The sequence below is a fragment of the Dermacentor variabilis genome, chromosome 1, assembly GCF_050947875.1.
Source record: "Dermacentor variabilis isolate Ectoservices chromosome 1, ASM5094787v1, whole genome shotgun sequence".
NCBI lineage: Eukaryota > Metazoa > Arthropoda > Arachnida > Ixodida > Ixodidae > Dermacentor > Dermacentor variabilis.
Genome location: NC_134568.1, coordinates 291,256,732 through 291,278,164, shown reverse-complemented (window position 1 = coordinate 291,278,164; position 21,433 = coordinate 291,256,732). Strand labels below are relative to the sequence as shown.

At 42.8% G+C, this 21,433-nt stretch overlaps 1 protein-coding gene across 3 annotated transcripts in view; it reads right to left on the bottom strand.

The window, feature by feature from the left end:
* LOC142567368 (uncharacterized) overlaps window positions 1-21,433 on the bottom strand; it is a 996,706-nt gene that overhangs the window by 441,308 nt on the left and 533,965 nt on the right. For 2 of the 3 annotated variants that reach the window (XR_012825184.1, XM_075677836.1), the window contains exon 4: window positions 7,270-7,318. Coding sequence is in view for 2 of the 3 variants with exons in the window: in XM_075677836.1 (XP_075533951.1) it covers window positions 7,270-7,318 (49 nt within the window). In the remaining variant the exon portion in view is untranslated. Of the gene's footprint in view, window positions 1-3,431; window positions 5,778-7,269; window positions 7,319-21,433 lie in introns of those variants that run through there. The other variant, XM_075677835.1, reaches the window with a different exon arrangement.

Below are 21,433 nucleotides of genomic sequence, written 5' to 3'. Positions count from 1 at the left end.
ATAGGAAAGGTCTTTGCTGTTGGACACAATTGATTGAATTCCCCAATGCCCTATTCATAAATGTGTCCAAAAGTTTTGAGACTGACTGCACATCATTGACTTTGCAAAAGGCATTTATCTCGTTCCTCACTTTTAGTCAATAGCAAGACTGTAATCTTTCCCTTTAGATTAACTTACAATATTGTGGATAAGAAACTTCACATATTGCAAACAGTTCACACTATAACAATAATTCATCTCTTCTGGCCGATGTGACATCTGGTGTCTGTCAAGGTAGCATGCTGGGCTCGCTATTTTTGCTCACTGACATAAATGATTTGCCTTCCAACATCACATCAATTTGACTGTTTGCAGATAATTCCATGATTTATCACAACAATAGGACATCCAATGATCACCGTATCTTTTAAAATGATTGAGATAAAATTACAATAAAGTGGTGCTTGTTATGGAAGGTGTCATTAAATGCAAAAAAGTGAAAGTTAATTACTTTCATTTAGAAGCAAATGAAGTCTGTTTACACATACCTGCTTAAGCATAGGACTGTCGCCGTCACACTCTCATACAAATATGTGTGTATTTATCTTACACCAAGCTTAGTGCAGAAGACACACATTAAACAAGTTACTGAAAAAGCATCTTATAGATTTGGCTTAATCTTAAAATCTATAAGGAACTCCCTCAGCCACTCGTAAAATAGCATATAAGAGCTTTCTTTAACCACAGCTCAAATGTACATCTGCCATCTAACTGTAACTACACTAAGAGTATTTAATCCATTGCCTCAAATAGGTTCAAAATTGGGCTGATTCAGTTAAGCTAAACTTTCGCAGCCTCCGCTGACACCTGCCATCTACACGAGAAGCAAATGGTTAACAGTCACAGCAGCATCAAAGATGAAGTCGAAAGCAACAGGGCTCACACCAGAAAAAAAAAAAGAATTAAGGATGACCATGAGGTTGCTTTGCAGGTAGATAATTAGTGTGGAGACTGCTCAGGAGTTACACGAAACCAGTGTTGTTAACATGTGATGCAGCTAATTGTGTCCTCAATATTTTGATGCATTCATTTAACAACATGAGGGCACTGGCGAAGTTCTGAGCAATCTAGTGGAACGTCGGCATTTGTGACACTGCAGATGTTCGCACAGCGCTGGCATGCAATAATTACCCAAATGCTCAAGTAAGCATGGATAAAGCAATACTATCCGCAACCGAGATCTTTGCAAAATGTCTCTTCTCATAAGGAGACAGCGTGACACTCCAAAAATCGTTAAAATAAGCACATACAAAGTGCTTGTAAGACCAACATTAGAATACAAACACATAATGCAAGACCCACATGAGGAGCACCCAAATGAAAAGGCTGAGAGAGTTCGGAAGCTTACAGTACGTTTTGACAAGCATTATACACAACACTCAAGTGCAACTGTTCTAGTCAAAAGATGAAATCTTCAACCACTTAGAACACACACCATCATCACAAGATTAAACTTAATATACCTTCTCCACCATGGCCACCTCAAAATGACCTGTTCTCTCTACTTGGAGGACCCTTTTAAACACTCAACTATGTCCTGCCAGAATAAAACCGTTTGCCAGCCATATAGTCATGTAAACTTCCATAAATACTTTGTCTCCACAAGCCATTTTTTTATTGTTCATGAAATGTATATATGTATGGAAGATTTCAAGTATAGTGTACTTTGTATATATTCTTGTGTTAGCAGTTTGTATCAAATTTTGCTAAAAAATAGTTTTGCAATACTGTTCATGTACTTATTGTGTAACCCACCCTGCCATGGACCCGTAAAGTGTCTGCAGCATCCACAAACAAACAAACAAACAAACAAATAAATAAACAATCTTAGTATCATGCAGATCCAGTAAACGTCTCTTTTTACATCTGCCTTTGCTTTATTATGGATGTTTGGGAATAGCAGAAATAGTATATCTTTAATTTTGTGAATAACTTGTGTTAAGAAGAACAGATTTTTAGTCTGTTCGAGTTCACTTTAATGGCTCTCTACTTAGGAAATTTCCTTACAGTTTGCTACAGCAATCTGCTGGTTGTCAAACAACTTTAGCTTACCTACTCCTGCAGACTCCAAATAATCAGTCAGCAACACTTCTTCATAAACTAAAAATTCCAGGAGTTTCAAGGGGCCACAAAAATTCACTTCCAAGGCCTTGAATATGCAGTTTTCAAAGGGTTTTAAAGGACCCACGTGAACCCTAAGTCCAGGTCAACATTCGTACGCAAGGTGCACAGAGTCTCCTCTTAGTAACTGTAACTGCAAGAGATTTGCTATGCAGAGAATGGCAAATTTCAAAAGTTCAGTGATTTGCCTAATAACCAGGTTCAACAGATCAGTCCTTGATGGAGGAGGGGCGATACGAGGATAACAGAAGATATTAACAGTTTGGTAGCCTCCACTTGGCCAATGGGCATGTTCACAACAGTTCCATTACACGTCATGAAAACCTAAAGGCAGACGTCATGACAGCACTGATGTGCAGGTCGGTAAAGTGATGGAAGCTGCATTGTGAGCGTCTAGTGAAAACACTACTGACTGATGCATGTGCCAGCAGTCTGTGGCACTACGACAGCACCAAGGCCCTATTTTCCTGTTGTGTAAAGGAACACTTCGAAATATGCCCCAAACCAAGGAGTCATGCTTCATTTCGTACTCATGTTTTGTTACGCCTTCGCAAAAGTCTGGCATTATACTGTCGTGAGGGAGTCAGCAGCTGTCTATCAAAACACAAAATGCAGGTTACAATATTACAGTCCATACCATGACTGCACTACTGCGCTGCAAGTTTAGCAAGATTTAGCAGCATTCTGTAGGTTAACAATGCCTTAGTGCACAGAAACAAACAGTCAATAAGTATTTTTGCAGCACAGTATCACAATGATGGAAACTTCAGGAGGTTTGGCACTGTAGACTTCCAAGATTAAAATACATTTCACCTTGCTGCTATTTTGTGAGTGCTGCTTTCGTTGATTCTTCCAGCAGGAAGCTGGGTAAGGTGGTGGCAGTTTGGAGCAACATAGGAAAACTTCATGTCCCCGGGCCCCAATTGCTTGCATGATACGAAGGAAATGTACACATCTTTCTGGTTTTGTGCATGTTATTTTCACTGTCACTGTAATTTTCCTTGTATTTTATCTTGCTGCCTTGTCTCTCCTTTTTTTAAATCTCTCCATCATTTTCCTTCTTTTTTTTTTCCACCGCAAACTACACAGATACACTGTTTGCATAGCTCCACACACGGCCTAAATACTGTAATGTATCTTTTAGTGTTCATGTCACGTGTTGTATAAGAGGTTCCGCCTCAGTCTTTGACCCTGGGACCATCTTCTGTATGTACCTTTTATCATGTTTACATATATATTTGCTATATTAATAAAACCTGACTGATCGAAAGATAGGTAGATGGCAACCTTTTCATTTGTGAATTTATCTAGACTTCGTGGCTTTAGCCATGAATCTGGTTTAGTTACTGCCAGCTGAGCTTTCAGAAGAAGATTAATGCTGTCATGATTAAGAAGTCATGCTGCCAGAACATTGCATTTGGTAAAGTAGCGACTCCAGTCTGAATATGGTCCTGGGTTCAGTTTCTGTAGTCAGGCAAAACCAGCTTTCTCTAAAAAAAAACCTTTCTCTCCAAGGTTAGGCACATGAGAAGCTTTCCGTATGGATTTCATCAGTATCTACTTTGAAATGGGGAGGCGACTGCATCATTTCTGCCAGCAGTTCCAATGTTTTCGATGCATTTATAATCAGTCCTTATGATCAATTGTTCATGTTACCAAATTTCTTTATTTAAAACCCATTTTTTCAAAGGTTAGGCCCAAGGCAAACTTTCCAGATGGATTTCATTGGTTTCTACTTTGAAATTAGGCGGTGACTACATGGTTTCTGCCAGTGGTTCCAACTTTTATGATCCATTTATAATCAGTCCATGTTACCAAACAATAGACTCTTGAAGAAATTTATTTGCAGAAATTTATTCCTCTAAAGAGAAATGAATGTCTTTCATTCTGCATGCTCCCTTCCATTCTCAATTCCCAAACTCTTATCCACTTTTCCTCATTCCTCTCTCAATCCAAAGGCCTTTCAGCCGTGGTAACAATGTCCTCATTCACCTCTGGATGGATACTTTGGTATGTCAAGTAAACAAGCTCAACAGTTTATGTGCTAGCACCACAAACTACACACAAACGGTCATCACAGGCACATTTCATATGTTGCAACAGAACTGCTTGTTGGCCTAGTTGGTTGTCTTTATGTGTCTTCCTTTTGTGTGTGTTCAATTGCGGCAAAAAACATGTCTTCTTACATTTCATATGACCTGGTTTTCTCAGGCATTCTGACCTGGCTTCAGGCAGTTATATGCACCGCCCCTTGAACTATACTTTTTACATTCACTGCTGTTCATTATAGTGCCACAGCTGACTTCTCCATTCCACCTACCTAGTATGCTATTTCTGCATGTCTGACCACCGCTCTTCGCCCCAGTGCTTGCTGGTTAGTTTTCTGGTGTTATGCACCTATATAACCTGGATACCCAACTTCACCAACCTACTTTCCCCGTATGAATTTCCGCAGAACACCACAATAGTACACATTTGGTCAGCTATTTAGAGGATCGTAACATCATGGAGCACGCAGGCCGGCACGTGGCAGACGCCAGATGCGGTGCGGTAGCCGACGTCTTATGTTCCCTACACAGTGCCGAGATGTCCCTAATCCCAAGCGATGCTGAAGACGCGGAGAAAGCGCAACAGATGGCGCACCGGCGCGTCGTCTGCTATTGAAGGAATCGACGGCACGGCGTAACGAATACTTGCACATGAGTGAAAGCAAAGTTAGGCTTCATAGAAAAAAAAAGTATGATAAAAGCGAAAGAGAGCAATAAAGAACGACCGCTTCGTAACGCTGTTCCTTCCCAAAATCTAGAGGAAAGATGAAGTTGATTTGAATGTTCGCTCTGCGCGCATTGACCCAGTGTCGCTCGACAGTACAGTTTAGCTACTCCAACATAGCCGAAGCTTCTGCAGCATAACGAAAAACGGGTGAGGTGCGCGATGTCCGCCACTTGCGATCGCAGACGCCAATGAATACTGAGAAAGAAAAAAAAGGAAAGAACTGAAGAAAAAGCCTAAATATGCGCTCGACGCTTTCTTTCGCAGCCTTTCATATTCCGCATCCGAAGACTACGTTGTGTCGCACTATGTTGTGTTGCTTTTTACCAGCAAAACATTAGACGCTACTACGACTGGTTTTTGCGGTTTCGGACTGAACATTTGACGTTACTAAAATCGCACCTTGCGGGTTCGGACGACCAAGCCTCACGGACAAACAAGCCTGCGTCTGAATACCGCGCAGTGCCAAGCCGAAAAATGAAAACAGTACTGCTACATGGGGCACCAATGTAACAGACCTTTCGGCACGGTCTGTAGATGTTGCATAAGCAAATTACATCACGGTGGCTCTACAGCTCGACAAGCAAAGCAATGGGTCAAAGTGCGGACAGCCGCACGCATGTCCCCACTGTCAGCACCGTCGACGTCAGTCAATGGCAGTCGATAGGAGGGCTATACACAAGTACTTCAACAGCAATACCTGCCTTTTCGAGTAAAAGGGTTCAAAACACAACACAGAATGGAGAACCAGCTTGACTGCGCTACGGAAATTATGTAATGTCACTGCTGCCAGATATGTGATGAATATGAGAACCGGCTGTTCTTACGAGAAATCTTTTTTTTAACTGTAAAGACAAAATATATAAAATAATCAACCATATGACAAAGAGAAATGTATTTTATTACTATCTTTTCCTGTAACTAACAAAATAAATGCTGTCATGGTTATTGAACTTTTGATGACACTGTTGTTGCCAGACTTTTAAGGCTCCTAATACGTAGGATTATTTTAAAAGAAATTAAGTTAGCATACTACATTTGAAGTTTAAATTAAGTACGCTATCCCATACAATTAAAGAAACCGTTAGAAATGTAAACATAAGCATCGCATGTTATGTTGCCAAGTTTTAACAACTGCACTACTGGCAGGGTTGCCCAATTTTAATGTAAACTTTTCTTTTACATTTCCAATAATAAAATCGTATTGTTTATTTATTTCGAGCTGTAGCAAAAAGACATGCAATATTTTATGCAATTTGTTGTACTTTTTGTTGCTTTAAGGAATATACAGTTGATGTTGCCAGATAATTGTGGTAAAGCACTAAATTGCTCATCACGATGTACGAATTTGCAACACTCAGACCATGGTGACTGAGACACAGGGGACGAACAAAATTTTACGTCAACGACACCTTTGTGACAGCCATCCTTTGACTGCTGTGTTTGTGTTGGACCGCGACAACGGGTGAAAAAAGAGTATGCAGATCTCATGTAAAGCGGGATTACAAGTTATGCGAAGCATTTTGCAGGGCAGCTGGTTTCCCAGCAGCGTTCTGAGCTCTTCAGATTTACCATATGAGCGAACGTGCTTTTGTAAAGTAAGCAAATCTGTGTTGCGCGAGTCTCCGTGTAACGACAGAAGCAATACGACGACGACATCATGTCATGCGTGTCCATGGACATCCTAATACGATCACGACGCTGTAAAAGGCAGCTAGATAGACGCAACGTGTCGAATTAGGCAAAGAATGTTTCGTATATAAACGTTTCGCCTTGCGACGGGAGCAAAGGCCAGACTGCATGTGTGCGCTTCAAAACCATTTGGTACACATGCACAGTGCCCGGGCTAAGCGTCGATATACCCGGAAGCATTGCGAAAGTGAAATAGCGGTACAGCGGAATTTCGGCTAATGAAAAATAATTATCGTCTACTTCTTTCCCGTTCCACTTGCGCGGAATCCTATATGCACACCCGCAGCGCGGAGCTGTTAGTCTTCTTTTTCTGGAAGCAACCGCAGCTCGAACCGATTACGCTGTGATCGAATCCCGGCCACGGCGGCTGCATTTCGATGGGGGCGAAATGCGAAAACACCCGTGTGCTTAGATTTAGGTGCACGGTAAAGAACCCCACGTGGTCAAAATTTCCGGAGTCTTCCACTACGGCGTGCCTCATAATCAGAAAGTGGTTTTGGCACGTAAAACCCCAAATATTATTATTATTATTACGCTGTAACATTTTAAAAGACAGACTCGTAGGAGCCACCCTAAAGAAGGGGAGGAGAAGAAACGGCGCGAGTACGTTAGAACGGATGAATAAAACCATGAAGAATTTCTCACCTTTAAATTCGACGTGAAGGCGCGGTCTTTTGGGCTGGCGAACGTCAACCTAGGAGAAAAGAAGAGAACGTAAATACAACGACGCTTCCACAGGGCGCACGAAGCTAATGTAATTGAACGACGTGGTGGCTAATAAAGAGGAAAGGGAAAGGCAAAATTAGCACAGCGAAAAAAAAATTACACTGCGTTAAGGTAAAGCTGATGAACGCTGAACGCATCTCTGAATGCACCTCTGAACGCATCTCTGAACGCATCTCTGAACATAAAATAAGAAGCACGCTGTGGCATCGCGACTCCCTCAAGCCAGGACCCACCCTACAGTATTTGGACACTATTTCGGGCAGCCTGAGGCGACTGATAACTGCGATAACGTTCCAATACGCTGCGGCGTTCCCGTGTGCGGGAGTGTTCCTCCAAGGAAAAAAAGATTGTTCTTACGCGGCCCTGGGCCGGTGTGGGAAGAAAAGCAGACGACGCAGTTAGTTTTGGTTTCGGCTTCAGTATTTGACAGTAGCGTCCCTTGCGTTACTAGCCGCAAAAATTTTTGGTGGCGCCCTCTAGCACGTGACGCCAATAACATCCGCTCAAGCCACGGCGTCATAGGATAAAGGACCACCGTGGTCACAGAAACTACCATAAGCGATCTTTCCGTCGATAACGTGGAATGTTTTCCATGGCGAGAGTGTACGATACATATATTACAGTACACTCTATTGTGGCCGCGTGGATCCGCCCGCTAGTCCCTACTATAGTGAACTAGAAGTGAACTATAGTCTCTACTATAGTGAACCATATCTCTACGCGCGCGTACAAGGCACATTGTAGCCTTGGCCAGGCCGGGCCAACTTCATTCAGGCTTGATGGCGCGAGGTAGTGGTATTCACGCTGGAAAGGCAGCGGGCGCAGCGGTGTTTCTCGCTCGAAGCGCAGGTTAGACGAGCAGAGCTACTAGCTCCGAGCACTCTCTTCCTACCTCTGTCATCTTTCCGTCTCTTCACCTCCTTACCCGATGTGTCAGCCGCGCGGTAGATAGTTACGATTGTGGTGAGCAGGCTTTCCTCTTCTCTGTGAATATCTCTCCTATCATGAGCGAAATTTTGCAAGTGGGATTAGAAGCACTGGAAAACGTTATAAGTGTGTTTTGTTTCCTAGGAAAGCCAAATCATTTCGTAGGGCATTCGGGCGTCAACTCGTCTCATTGGACCTTATCCATCTGTCGTCTGTAACCAAAGTGCAGAGCTAAAGTACGGCGTTCATTCGCTTGCACTTGCACTTGACGGTGACTCGGGCCTACGCTTTCCTGTGCGACGCGTTAGCATTTTACTACGAAAAAAAATATTACAGCGTTTACTACAGCGCTATTTTCTCTTTATTTTGTCTACATGTCATTAAATGCCATAGGCTTCATCGCAGCAACTGTCACTTCGAATCCGAAAAAGCGTGTTGGATCTTACAGAGGGTACGGGAGGGGGGGTCATCTAGTGCAAGTGTAACAATGTTAAAGAGCTGGCTATATTGAGGGGGCCTTTCACTATAGTCACAACACTATGGTGACGGGGTAACGTCAGCCGACGTCATGGAGGAAAGGAGCAAAACGCTTAATCTTTCTTTCCTCCATGGCCGATGTAAAACCTATGTAATCGTAAACTTTCCCGCCTGATTTCAGTTGTGCTTTCATGTAATAAACAGAAAAATAGTCTCATGGCGCCGCGCAAAAGCGTAAGGCTAACAATTGTGGGTGTCTTGTGGGGGTCCTAGGTACGAATTGCATTTTCGGCATTATTATTATTATTATTATTATTATTATTATTATTATTATTATTATTATTATTATTATTATTATTATTATTTTCTAGGGCGTAGATCTTAAGCGCCCGTTCCTGCGGCGAGTGTCGGCGTTGTCCTACGGCGTAACCGAGCGAACGAGCACTGGGAGAGATGAGAGCGAACACGGAGCGCAGCGGGGTTGAAAGAATCGGCGAGAGAGAGGTCTGTCTGTGGCGGCTGCTATGAATCGCGCCCACGCGTCACCCACGCGCTGCCTGTCGTGATCTCCCGATTATCGAGGCAATCGCGTCACGCTTCGCTCCGTTTGCAACGTGGCGCACGAGACAAATTGTCCGCGCGAGCCAATACATCGCGGAATGAAAAAGCACGCACAGGCATAGAGCTGCGCTCAAATTTCGCATAATCGTTGGTTAATTTTTTTTATTTACTTAAATAACACTGCCGCACAATTATTTTCTTCGTTTGACTCTTGCAAGTATTTGTTCTCTTGTCCTGTGCTTCACCACCACGCCTGACACGGCGGGCTGCTGCCAATGGGAGCAAAGAGACCCGTTGCGTAGCTCGGGAGGATGTGACCAATGAATAATGACGCGTTAATTGTTTCGTTGTTACTGCGCGCCGTGAGACGGGTCAACCACTGGCTAGCAAGTCTCTGAGAACATAACATGAGATGGAATAAAAAGGGTCCCCTCACTTTAGCAACTACACAGTGAGGTGGCCCGTCGTAGTAGTGAACAGACTCATAACGGGCCCCATGACCACAATGAGTACTGAATGTAGAATTAAAAGGAAATGAAATAGGACGAAAAATGTTGCTGCGGGTGGGCGAAAATAGATAGCAAACAGTTGGAAAAGACATTCTTGCTAATGACTAACGAAAGTTTATGTGGAATATGGTACTGGAAGACATGTACTGATTTTCGCGAGAAGATATATTAGTAGCAAGGGCAATACTGTAAGGCCAAATAAGAAAGGTATAACCTTTTTTTTTTTTTCAAATGGTTTATTTTCTTCTTCTTCTTCTCTCTTTTCTTTCTTCTCTTTTTTTTTTTCTTGAGGGGGACGCCCACACAGTTAACCTGCATTACTGTGTGAACTGGACAAAGCAATGGCATATTGCACGTCGAAACATTCACGTTGCGCTGATCGCTCGAAAACGCCGTCGGAAACGCATTTTCGCTGTATGGGATGGTGCGTCGTCTGCTCTGTTCTCGGACGGGCTTTGTAGCGCGGATGGATGCATATGGAGAAAGGGAGCCGGTTGCCGGCGAACGCTTAGGCTCTAGTACCGTGCACACTAGTAGCACTAGTGACGAGCTAAAGAGAGGAGAATCAAACGAAAAACAACGGAACAAACTGCATAGCCTAACCGGAACTAACTTGACGATCTACGCAAACGCGGGTGTTGTTAAAACAAATATGGCTAAATAAACATGCTTTGCGCGTGAAGCAATGCACGCGAAGTTGGCGGAACGAAGTCATATCATAAGTTGTAGCTCTGCTGCACGTAACTAATTAAGCAACATACTACATGGCTCTACATGTGTGCCCGTAAAGGTGCCTTTAATATATTCTTTTTCATTTCGCTGAATGTGGTCGCAGGACAGTCCGAGTTTTCGACTTCTGAGATGACTGGGTTTTGGCTCGAGGCAGGCAGACAACGAGCGCAGGTATTCCTTTGCTTGGAAAAGCAAGCATAATGAAACTGCCATACATACAAGGGGTACTCAAAAGTACTTCTTTATTCCAAAATATTTGTCACCTTCAAGTTATACTCCGTGACTCAACTGATTTGTTCAACCACTTTATTCATTGTTCACAACTATTCAGCAACTGATTGATCATAATGAGATCGCAGTTTCTCTACGTTAAACCCAACGAGTCATTTATTAAAACACTTTACGTGCTTCCTCGCATGCATTACGAAATATGCTCTACTGAAATTTTGTGCATATCAGCAAAGAATTTTCCTGGCTAGACACGCTGCTCCATAGCGTAACAAAGGACAGGTTAACGACAAGGTAACACAAACAAAGTGCATGATGCGCGATTACTCAAAACTGCGTTATTTTCCTTTAGAGCGTGTGGCTTTTACCTACAGAATTCTGTTACGTCTCAACACCAGCAAGGGTGTTCATTTAACGTTTTCCACGTGTCAAACCACTCAACCTCCTATCCAGACGTGAATGCGGCGTGGACAAGGACAGCGCGATCCCCACAATTACCTGGAAACCTGAGAAAAGGATGAAAGGGAGGGAACCACGAAAACGAATTGACAGGCGCAGTTAATTAGACGAGTCAAATCAACCCCCCCATCCCTCGGCACTTATCCAGCCGTCAAGACAGCGCGTAAACCCGCTGTTGCAGGGTTCCACAAGAGGCCCTGAGCCGCCCTTCACCTGGCAGTCTAGCGAAGAAGAAGAGGGGGGGGGGGGTGATTATGAGATTATGACAACGACTCTCCACGCTTCTACTTGGTTCTAGTAAATATCAAAGTACAGTACTTAACGGAACCTCCTTTTATACAGGAAAGGTTCGTAAATGATGTTGTGGTCATGCACAAGAATGAAAAAGACGTTCACGGCAATCATGTAGAGACCGTAGCCTCGTGTAAACAGCCTGCCCAGAGTGTTCTGAATAAATAGATGCAACGAATTAATTTCATACGAATTTCACTACTCCAGGGGAAACACCTGCATGTCTGGCACTCTCTTTAAGAAATTCTGAACATTGCCCCTTAGGCAATTTGTTGAACTTCAGCGCCATACACCAGCGTAACCTAATTAAAGGGCAGCATTTTCAAAAATTACCTTTCAATATTTCCAAGTTTCAATACTTCTTTGCTAGTAATGTCGTGAGGGTACTCCGTTCTATTACAATTCGCATTTACGTTACTTAGTCGGTACATAGCGCCGCGTTACAGCAGTGTTATGGTGAGGACCAAAGCTCTGCTGTAACAAAGCGCTAAATACCGACTACGTGCCGTAAATGCACGTGTTATCAAGAGGTAGTACTATCTTGATGTTGTTCTTTGAAGATTGTTGAAACTTGACGTATCTTTTGGAATATTTTGTTTGTTTGTTTGTTTGTTTGTTTGTTTGTTTGTTTGTTTGTTTGTTTGTTTGTTTGTTTGTTCATGGTATGACCGCAGCCGTGACCCAGTAAGTAGAACACCCGGCTCGGCGGCGGGAAGTGCGTGGTTGGATACCCACCGCCAGACACGCACCGGTTTATAAGGGGGATACAAGCTAGCCCCAGCTAGGCGTCCGGTTTTCGGGGGTGCATTGCTTGGGAGAGGTTCGTACGGACCTCTACGTTTGCTGCGCAGGTACCAAGAAAAACAAAACACCCTTAAACACACTGGCGTTCCCATATCGCCAACTTCCCAGCACGTGGGTGTCCTTCCGAGCGTCCGGAGCTTCCGTAGTTGCCGACCACTTGGCCGGGAGCGCGCTTGCACCTCTTTTACCTGTAGGTACCCGGCGGCAGCATTCGTCTGCCTGCCACGGCAGCAGGCGAATGCTGCCTTGCATGGCGGTGCAAGGGGCGCCCAGAGACCTCAAATATCTACACGATCCCCCTATAGAGATGAGTACCCATTAAAAGAAGCGAGCGCCGGCCAGGTCCTGGTACATCTTTACCCACCAGAAAAAGGAAAAACGGTGGGTTTTCGGCGGCACCGGGATACGAACGCAGTACCTTTCGCCTGTGAGGCGGACACTCCACCATTTCACCACCGCTGTTTATTTTTTTTATTTATTCATCTTTTTTATTGTTGTGGTGGTGGTGAAATGGTACATTTCTGGGTATATGTTTCATCGTTTCTCCATGCGATGTGATTTCATCACAGACAAGAAAAGCACATTTTTTCATTCTGCCAGAACTGCTTCTACAATTACACCAGCACTAAGAAGGGCATGGGTGCCTGTAATCGCAATTTGTACTTTGCAGTTTGTTAATTACATTATTGGGCTGCAAATACCTGCTTGTGGTGTCCAGAAGACGAGAAAACGCCGTTTTATTAATAAACATCGCAACGCTCAAACGAATTCACGTGGAGCCGAAATTTTGAAGGCGGCCACCCCATCACTTCCAAACGCGAGTCAACTGTAAATCTGGAGGTTCCCATCAATGACGTCATTTCGTATTTACTATAACGAATCTCGCGCGTGCTGAATCGTCAAATACACATCAGTAAGAGCCTAGCTCTGCGTTGACTCTCCCGATCTTTGAAGATAACTTGGCATGTCTGTTCTTTTTTTGTCTGTGTTCTAATTACAGAGCAACAGCACAGAAACGACAAAAAAATCTACTTTGAGACACTTTTTTAGAAATTTTTTTTAGACATCTATAGACTCAGATCGGGCCGTGTATTCCGATCGTGAATGACGTGTATTCCATGCGGCTCATGTCAGGCGGTGTTTGTAGACTTTTGAGGTTGTTCCCGACTATAAGCCACATCTTTGTAATTAAAAGATCTTAAATGTATTTCCCATTATTTTGCATCGCTGAAAATCGCTCCTTAGTGAATGCATGAAGCAGCAGCCATTTCAAAACACGACGCTGCCATGCCACGACTTCGTGAACGAGACGGAACAACATTTCTTGCATTTTCAGAACGTCCGCAACCTCGAGCAAATTCCTTTTCGTCATGTACAGCTTTATATAACTTAAATAATGCCAAGGCATACACGATGCAGGTATAGTACACGATTCTGCAGCAAGAAGAGATTGATTTCATGAACATTTATGGCTGAGTGTTTGGTTGCTAGAACATTTTCATTGCCCCAAAGTATAGCGGGGCTATGAGAAAAGCCGCAGTAGAAGACTTTGGATTATCATGTCACCTATCCTACTTTACATTTAGCTAAATCTAAGTGCTGGGGGGTTTTATCATTTGTCTACATTCGAATATGACTACCGCGGGAGGGAGCTGAACCCGCGATATCGTGTTCAGAAGGAGAACGCTATATCCACTGTGCCACCGTAATTGTAGAAAGTCAGGCCTTTGTATTTTTTTTTTTTATAAAAAGCACCTGTGTTTTCTTTCTAGCACTTGAGGTTGCTTTTAGTTCATGACACAAACGAAAGCAATCACTAAATCTGGCTGCAAAGAGGTTTTTTCCACATTAAGCGTCTTAGGGCGGAGAAGCCTGACGTAAAGGAGCTCTTACCCTCTTTAATGGCAGGGAAGATACTTAAAAGAATTTATATCTTAGGTATAAATAAAATATACTGCGGGAAGGTGTATTGCAGAGATAGAGTGTATTGTAGAAAGTGTATCTTGTAGAGATATGAGATACAGACGTGGTAATTTGCATCCGATACAAATAAAACGTTGTTTTTCGTTTAACACATAAAGAAAATTAAAAGTAAAATCTAATTACTCATGATTTTAAAAATTAAGCATGGCAAAGAGTTATCGCCGCCGTACACTTTATTGCGGGCACTGGCACAGAATATGACATAATGTTCCCTCGCCCTCGTAGTGATCACAGGCTGCGGTGTCAGCCATCCATTCTGAAAGCGTACGCTCTAGCGCATGCAATGCCCTACCATCAATTGTTGATGCGGACCTGCACGGATTTTAATTCATACTTTGCTTTATTTCTTCAAATCCTGACAATAGGAGAACAAGCGTATTAGAAGTACCAGCGGCGGTTGCCTCATCCGCATTTGCTCCCTTCGACATTGTTTAAATTTCCGCTGTAAACACCCTGCACATATACAATATATTTAACTGTATACACAGGAGAAAGTTTACTATATCTTTAAAGAGAAGGAGGTAGGCCAACTAACAATTATTTCTAAAGGTATGGATAGCTTACGCCTAGAAAATGAATATGTTACTTTATGTTCACGTCGCTTCAAAATGCTTTGCGTGCTTTTTTGACCCTGCAAACAAACAAACAAACCAAAAAAAAAAACCTGTAGACTTTAGTGACCCCTCGGCAGAGTCTTTTTTCGACGGCGTGTGAAATGCAGGTGAATTATATGTGTCTCAGTAACGCTCCTCTTTCCAGTAAGCAAAGCTAACGACTCGTTAAAAAAAACACTTCCAATAATTTACAACATTTTGTACGGATGGAAACATCATCACTAGCATATGCAGAGGTGAGAAATACAGGGTGTTTCAGCGAACACTTTCAAAATTTTTCAAAGGTTGCCTGCGTCAGAAAGCTCAATTCTACTTTATGAGCTGGTCTACTCGAAGCGCCGGACACTACTTGCACGAAAAATTGAAATGCAAAATTGACTAATTAACAAGAATTAACTAATTATTTTTAGCTGATCATCTTATGACTCACATTGCAATTTACAAATTCTAGCAGTGGACTTCGCTAGGCGGATTAACTACGAACGAATTCTCAGGACGACACCAGTTTCGCGATATAAATTCCCGGACTTCCAGGTGTGTGCTTTAGTGCACGAAACGTTTTTCTTTTTTTTTTTTAACAGATTAACTGGAACGCCAATGCATTTCTCCGCCAAGTTAAGGAAATTAAATCTCGAAACTGGTCTCACCTTGAAAATTCGTTCCGAGTGGATCCGATCGAACTCCACGGCTATAATTTGTAAATTGCAATATGGCCATAATTAAAGCTATAGCTTTAATTACGACATGTAGATATACATAACAATAGCGCACCACTCAGAACAAAATGCACCTGAGACAGCAAAAGTTCGTGTTTCGCAATATTCAAGTGTTTAAAAATGACTTTAAGGATACTGTGCATAGTTTTCTTTTCTTCTTTTATTGCGAAGCAATTATATAAACATTCGAGGCGCTTCCGTGGAGCCGCCGCCGCCGCCGCCGCCGTGCTTTACTGGATATCAACCGCGTACGTGCGGCCCACACGTGCAGGGTTCGAAGGCCTCCATATACCACTCCTAGTACGGTAACGTTTAAGTATAGCTTTAGTTGCAAGTAACCTATAATATAAAGGTTACTAGGTTACTAGAACAGCTTGATATTTGTGTATTTCTTAATTTATGTCGCGGCTAGAGGTTACATGTGTCGAAGCAGGTATCTTAAAGGTTACTGGCAACGCCAAATGTCTCTTAATCTTTAGACTGCAAATTATAAAAAAAAGTGATTCGTGGCTCAGGGGACTTATGGTATGGATTGAAAGTTTGCTGATTACTGTGTGGTATTGCGATCCTGATTGGATGTTTTCAGCCAGGACTAACATGTAAGATATGGTGTGGGGCCGCGGGACGGAGACAGGTTGGACTAAATTAGTATGTTATTGATGCCAGTCAGAATGTTTGCTTTCGCAATGGAAAAAGAGAAAAGCCCGAGCGCATGCTCAAGTCAACCAGCAGCAATTCAGCGATCAATTTTATATCCTGCATTCGTGTCATTATAATGCAAAAGCAAGCCACAGAAGCATCGGAGAATATTGTGGCGAGCGATGTAGTGGCATAAATTATAACTACGGTTCAATGTGGTGGAAGGCCCCTCGCTATCACTGCAGGTATTTTAGGCTACCTGCACAAAGACTAAACGCGGATGCATTTCGGTGATTGAATATACATTTTTACCCAATATTTTATTTTTATTCTTTTGTGTATCAATGCTTCCTTTATTCGCGTTTGTTATATACCCTCCTGAAGAACGACACCCTTTGACAGCAGGACGCACACTGCAAAGGGCGCACGCTGGAGTGCTGTAAAAGCTCTACTACCGACAGAATAAAAGCGTCTAGCAGTCCCAATAACTATTATGAAGGGGAGATAAATCTTTTGTAACAAGACTTACTGTACATGGCAAGGGAATGTAATATGCCGCCGTGTTTTTTTGTTTTGTTTTGTTTTTTTTTTGCATTTGCATTCTAACGCATAAGATTGGGTGGTTCCTAAATTGCAGCAAACGTCGGGCTTCTTAGAGAACGCCAGACAGGCACCACTTTTGCCCGCTCACGAACACGTGAGAACGACGTCGCTACATTCACATGACAGCGGGCGCCAGCCGCTCCAGTAAGGTCTCGTAGAGAGATGACCGGGCGCTGACAGTACGAGGCAACAATGGCGGCTGGCCAAATGAGCAGGATGAAAATAAAAACGAACAGCAACATCTTTAAACTATAGAGTATTATAATTTTGATATATGGTTACCTGACACTTTGATGGAACTGTAGCTTAATTATCACTTTCAGTTGCGCTCTATAGATGGGTGCCGTAATTAAACGCGCTTCAGCTTCAGCCAAACATGAGTGCAGTCATATCTCCCCTGCGTTGTGTAGCTATCGACATATATGGCTATCGAGAAGCATGCCGGGAATGGTGTCCCCGGTGTGGTCTCTTCGTAACCGTTGTGGTTGTGTCGCGCTTTGTTTCATCGCTTTAACCACGTTTTAACTCTCTCTGATTTGGTGGTGGGTGCTTGCATAAGCGTGTTGTGTGTCTGAGTCGCGCGTGACGCGTGGTACAATTACCAAATATACTCCTAAAGGTGCGCGAGCCGCTGAAAAGAAGCCATGCCGCCGTGGAGCAGCGACATGTTTGGCGCGATTCGTGACCGCTACAAGGAGCCGCATAGCAGATGGACAAAGGTGAAAGGTCTTGGTTTACGTGAGAGTGCTGAGCATCGCTTATGTTGTGACTGTAGAAATGAATGCCGAAAACAGCAATAAATGTGACCTAGGTAAGCAATGCTTCTTGTTGAATTATTTATTTGTTGTTGTATGCGTGTTGTATATTTCACCGTCAACTCATGCTCACGCTTACGCTACTCTGGTTTATTGAATCGAACTATTTCTTCGCTTCATAAACGCAGTTGTTGTTGTTTTTTATCTCTATCAGTCGCCGTGTGTGTTATCCTTAAAGACCGAGTAAATGTTGCATTCTTGTGCGTACGCACAGCATTCGACTTCGTGCACGGAACTGGTGTCTTGTGCTGATATAGTCATACGTTTACAAATGAATTGTAAGCTATCTTCCAGTAATTCAGTATGCAATCACTTGATATTGCGTTTTTACTGTTAAACTGTCACATTCTCGCGGTGTTGCTTTTTGTACTGGAGTGGAGTACGAACTGACTTGGGAATTAATTTGCATTAATTGGTTTGAATTGATTAATACTTGTCTCGCTAATTAATTTTGAATTTTTATTGTCACCGAAATTTCCTAGACTGAGAATACTCAAATTTGGCCTGTTTAATTATATGTTCTGTGGTAATATTTTATCTGTTTGTGGTTTATTTATGCTTCAATTGAACTCAGCGACAGGACGAGTGCTAACTATCAACTGAAGTTTATTTCAGAAACGCACGGTTTTTACACCGGCTCAAACGAGTGGAAATCATCGCACGCGCAACCCAGCATTTTCCAAAAAGGCCATTACCTTTGTGTTGTTGGGAATATCACCGTAGGGAAACAAAGATGCTGCTTCCGTATGCCGCGTCACATTCAAAGTTGGTGCGAGCAATCGCAAACCTATGTTTTGACAAAAAGAGCGGCTACTGGAAGCAGGCTACCCTATCCGTGTACTCTTTTATCAGTGGCGGAAAATGCGCTGAATAAATTAGCTCAACCGGGTGGTAAGCGCGAGCGTAGCCATGAAAGAGAAAGAAGGTGGTTGTGCCGTGCATGCATTGGCTATCACATGGTTTAAAGAAGGTGGGCCAAAAAGTGGAAGTGGACGTCGTGCTTTCAGCTCCACAAAAGCTATCAAGCATATGTAAGGCCACCGATCCGTTGAGAAAGACGCGCCGAGGCTGCGCGAAGAACCATCGGCTGCCGTTTGTGCACTGCGCGCGAAGTGTCGTATATCGCTCCCCTTTCACTGCGGCACCGTGTACATAGGGCAGACAGGCAGACGCCTCTACGACAGGCTAAGAGAACACAAGGAAAAACTGAAGTGTTATCAAGATGGACATGTCTCTGTTCACTGCGATGATTGCGGGTGTAATAATGATTGTGTAGTCGTGTTTAGAAATGATGATAAAGATACGAAGGAGATTGTAGAAGCAAGCTTGATTGCAAAAGAACGTGCAAAGTGTGTCAGCGTTGCGTCGATTTCTCTGAGCAGAAATGAAATGGCCTATCTGGAAAATGCTGGGTTGCACGTGCGAAGATTTCCATTCGTTTTTTTCTGAAATAAAATTCAGTTGATGCGCGCGTCCTGTCGTCTTTCTTGTCCGTGTGAATCCAGCGCTGTGACTTCAATTGATGCAACGAACCTGCACTCCAGGATTATTTATGCCTCTTTCGTTAATGTTGATAGCCGTTTGCAGTGCCACTGAAACAAGTAACTATGAGATTGTAAGATTACTATTCTGTCCTTGTGGGCTCCACTGCAAAGCAAGGAGGTCGGAAAATTAGGAAATAACATACCGGCCGCAAACAGACATGATCGTGCTCTCAACAGGGTTGAGATCGTATTCCTTATGATAGTCTAAAACGTACATATATTTGTATTTAGACGTATTCTACACGAATCTTCAACATTTGTGTTTATTTGCATCATCCCTGGTGCTGCTGTAGAAATGCATGTGCTGCCACGCAGCGCTGTGCTCGAGGGTCTTTTCATAATTGCTTCGTGGCCGTGAAAAAAAAAAAGAGCAAGGCAAGATATATTTTTGCTTATGAAGGGAAACCGTTGAGTTACCTTGTTTTGAATATGCAAATAAAGTAATCATGACATTTTCATTAAATGTTTTGTGTCCGCTTCTCTTCTCACAGCTGCTGCACACATCATTTCCACAATGTGGGTGTTGCCGCCTCATACGTCCGTAAATTTCGTTTTGATACAGGCAATGTTGCATGCAGAAATGCGTAGTGATTCTGAAACATGCCACCTTTGCAGATGTGCTTTCCACTTGTGCAAAGTATATTTATTAGAAATTTCGGTACAATGTCATGACAGTGTCATACTGTTTGCAGAAAGCTTTCTTTCAACATGGACCGCAGCAAAGAAATATGTTGCGGGTCCAACCTTTATACAGCGCACTAACCTCTACAAAAGCAGCACACTGTATATTTCACCAATTATTCTGTGTTTTGTACATTCAATCCTCAAATTACCAAGTATATTGACAGCTTACTTCAAAAGGTACAACTTTTATGATGCATCGTGCCTTCCATACGAATTCCTGCAAGTTGCCTTGTGTAAATCACCTGCGCTGAAAAAGGAGCAAGGCGCGGCAAAGGTGATTTATAAGCTGTGATCCGGACTGTCTGATTACTAAAAATAGAGAATTTGAGTTGAAATGTTAATTTCTGCTGAACAAGTTTATAGCAACCGAAAAGAATTTCCGCAATAATCGTTAGTACGAACTTCAATACTTCACTGATTATGGTGTAGATGAATTGCGGTTAGCGGCAGAGCTGTTCAATCAGCACTCCATATCCGATTGCTGGAAGCATTCTGCCGCAGAATAAATAGTCTCAAAAACACATACTGAAAGCATGCCGTAAAATGTACTACTGTTCCAGTTGAGGTATTTGCGCACAGAATGTTGCTGGAAGGCGTGCAGAAACAATAACTGAAACAGCAACGCACTTCATTGCAGATGCTGACTTCCAATTTCTGAAAACTCGTGCCAGGCACAATTTATGGCAAATTGGTATGCTTTCAGTACTGGCTGCCTTCCATATGCTGTGACATGTCCCCGAAACAAATGAAAAAGCTAATTAGTAAAATCTTGTCCCTAAATCATTGTATCGCCCATCGCGCAAATTGTGATTTCTGTCGCCGTTATTAAGCTTTCACAGCAGTAAAATGCCATTTTGTCTTAAGACCTGCATATTTATTCATTTTAAACAGAGTCATGCCCAAGAACCTTGGACATAGCTCCTCCGACCACTTTTATGAACTCTTTTTTGTGATCTTTCGTATGGGCATATAGCCTTGCAACTCTAATCCAGCGTTTCATTCTGCGCATGCCCATAAATTTTGTACATCGCTGCTTCGGCCGTTTATTGAACTTCACTGCAGTGCACTAGCGTAACACACGGAGCAACAGTTAAAAAAAAAAAGGTATTTCAGAAAGTCTGCCGAAGCTCAAAAACATTCCGTTACCTACGTCGAACGGATACTTATTTCTGATAGCATACGCTTTTACGGCACATGTGCCTTCTTCAATGTCCATATTTTCAGGAGAGTGACCTCCTGACCTTGATAACCGAAAGTAGTTGAAATTCGCACGATCTTTTGAAATAGATGTTTTATTAAGTGCTGCTCAGTGAGTTATGCAAGTGCATTGCGATGAAGTTGGACGGATGGCCGAAGAGTCAGTTGTCTATTCATGGGCATGCGCAGAATGACGCGCGGGCTCAGAGTTGCAAAACTGTATGCTTATACGAAAGGTTACAATACAAAAAGACTACGTGCACCTATACTAAAATTTATAGGTGCACGGAATTGTGAGAA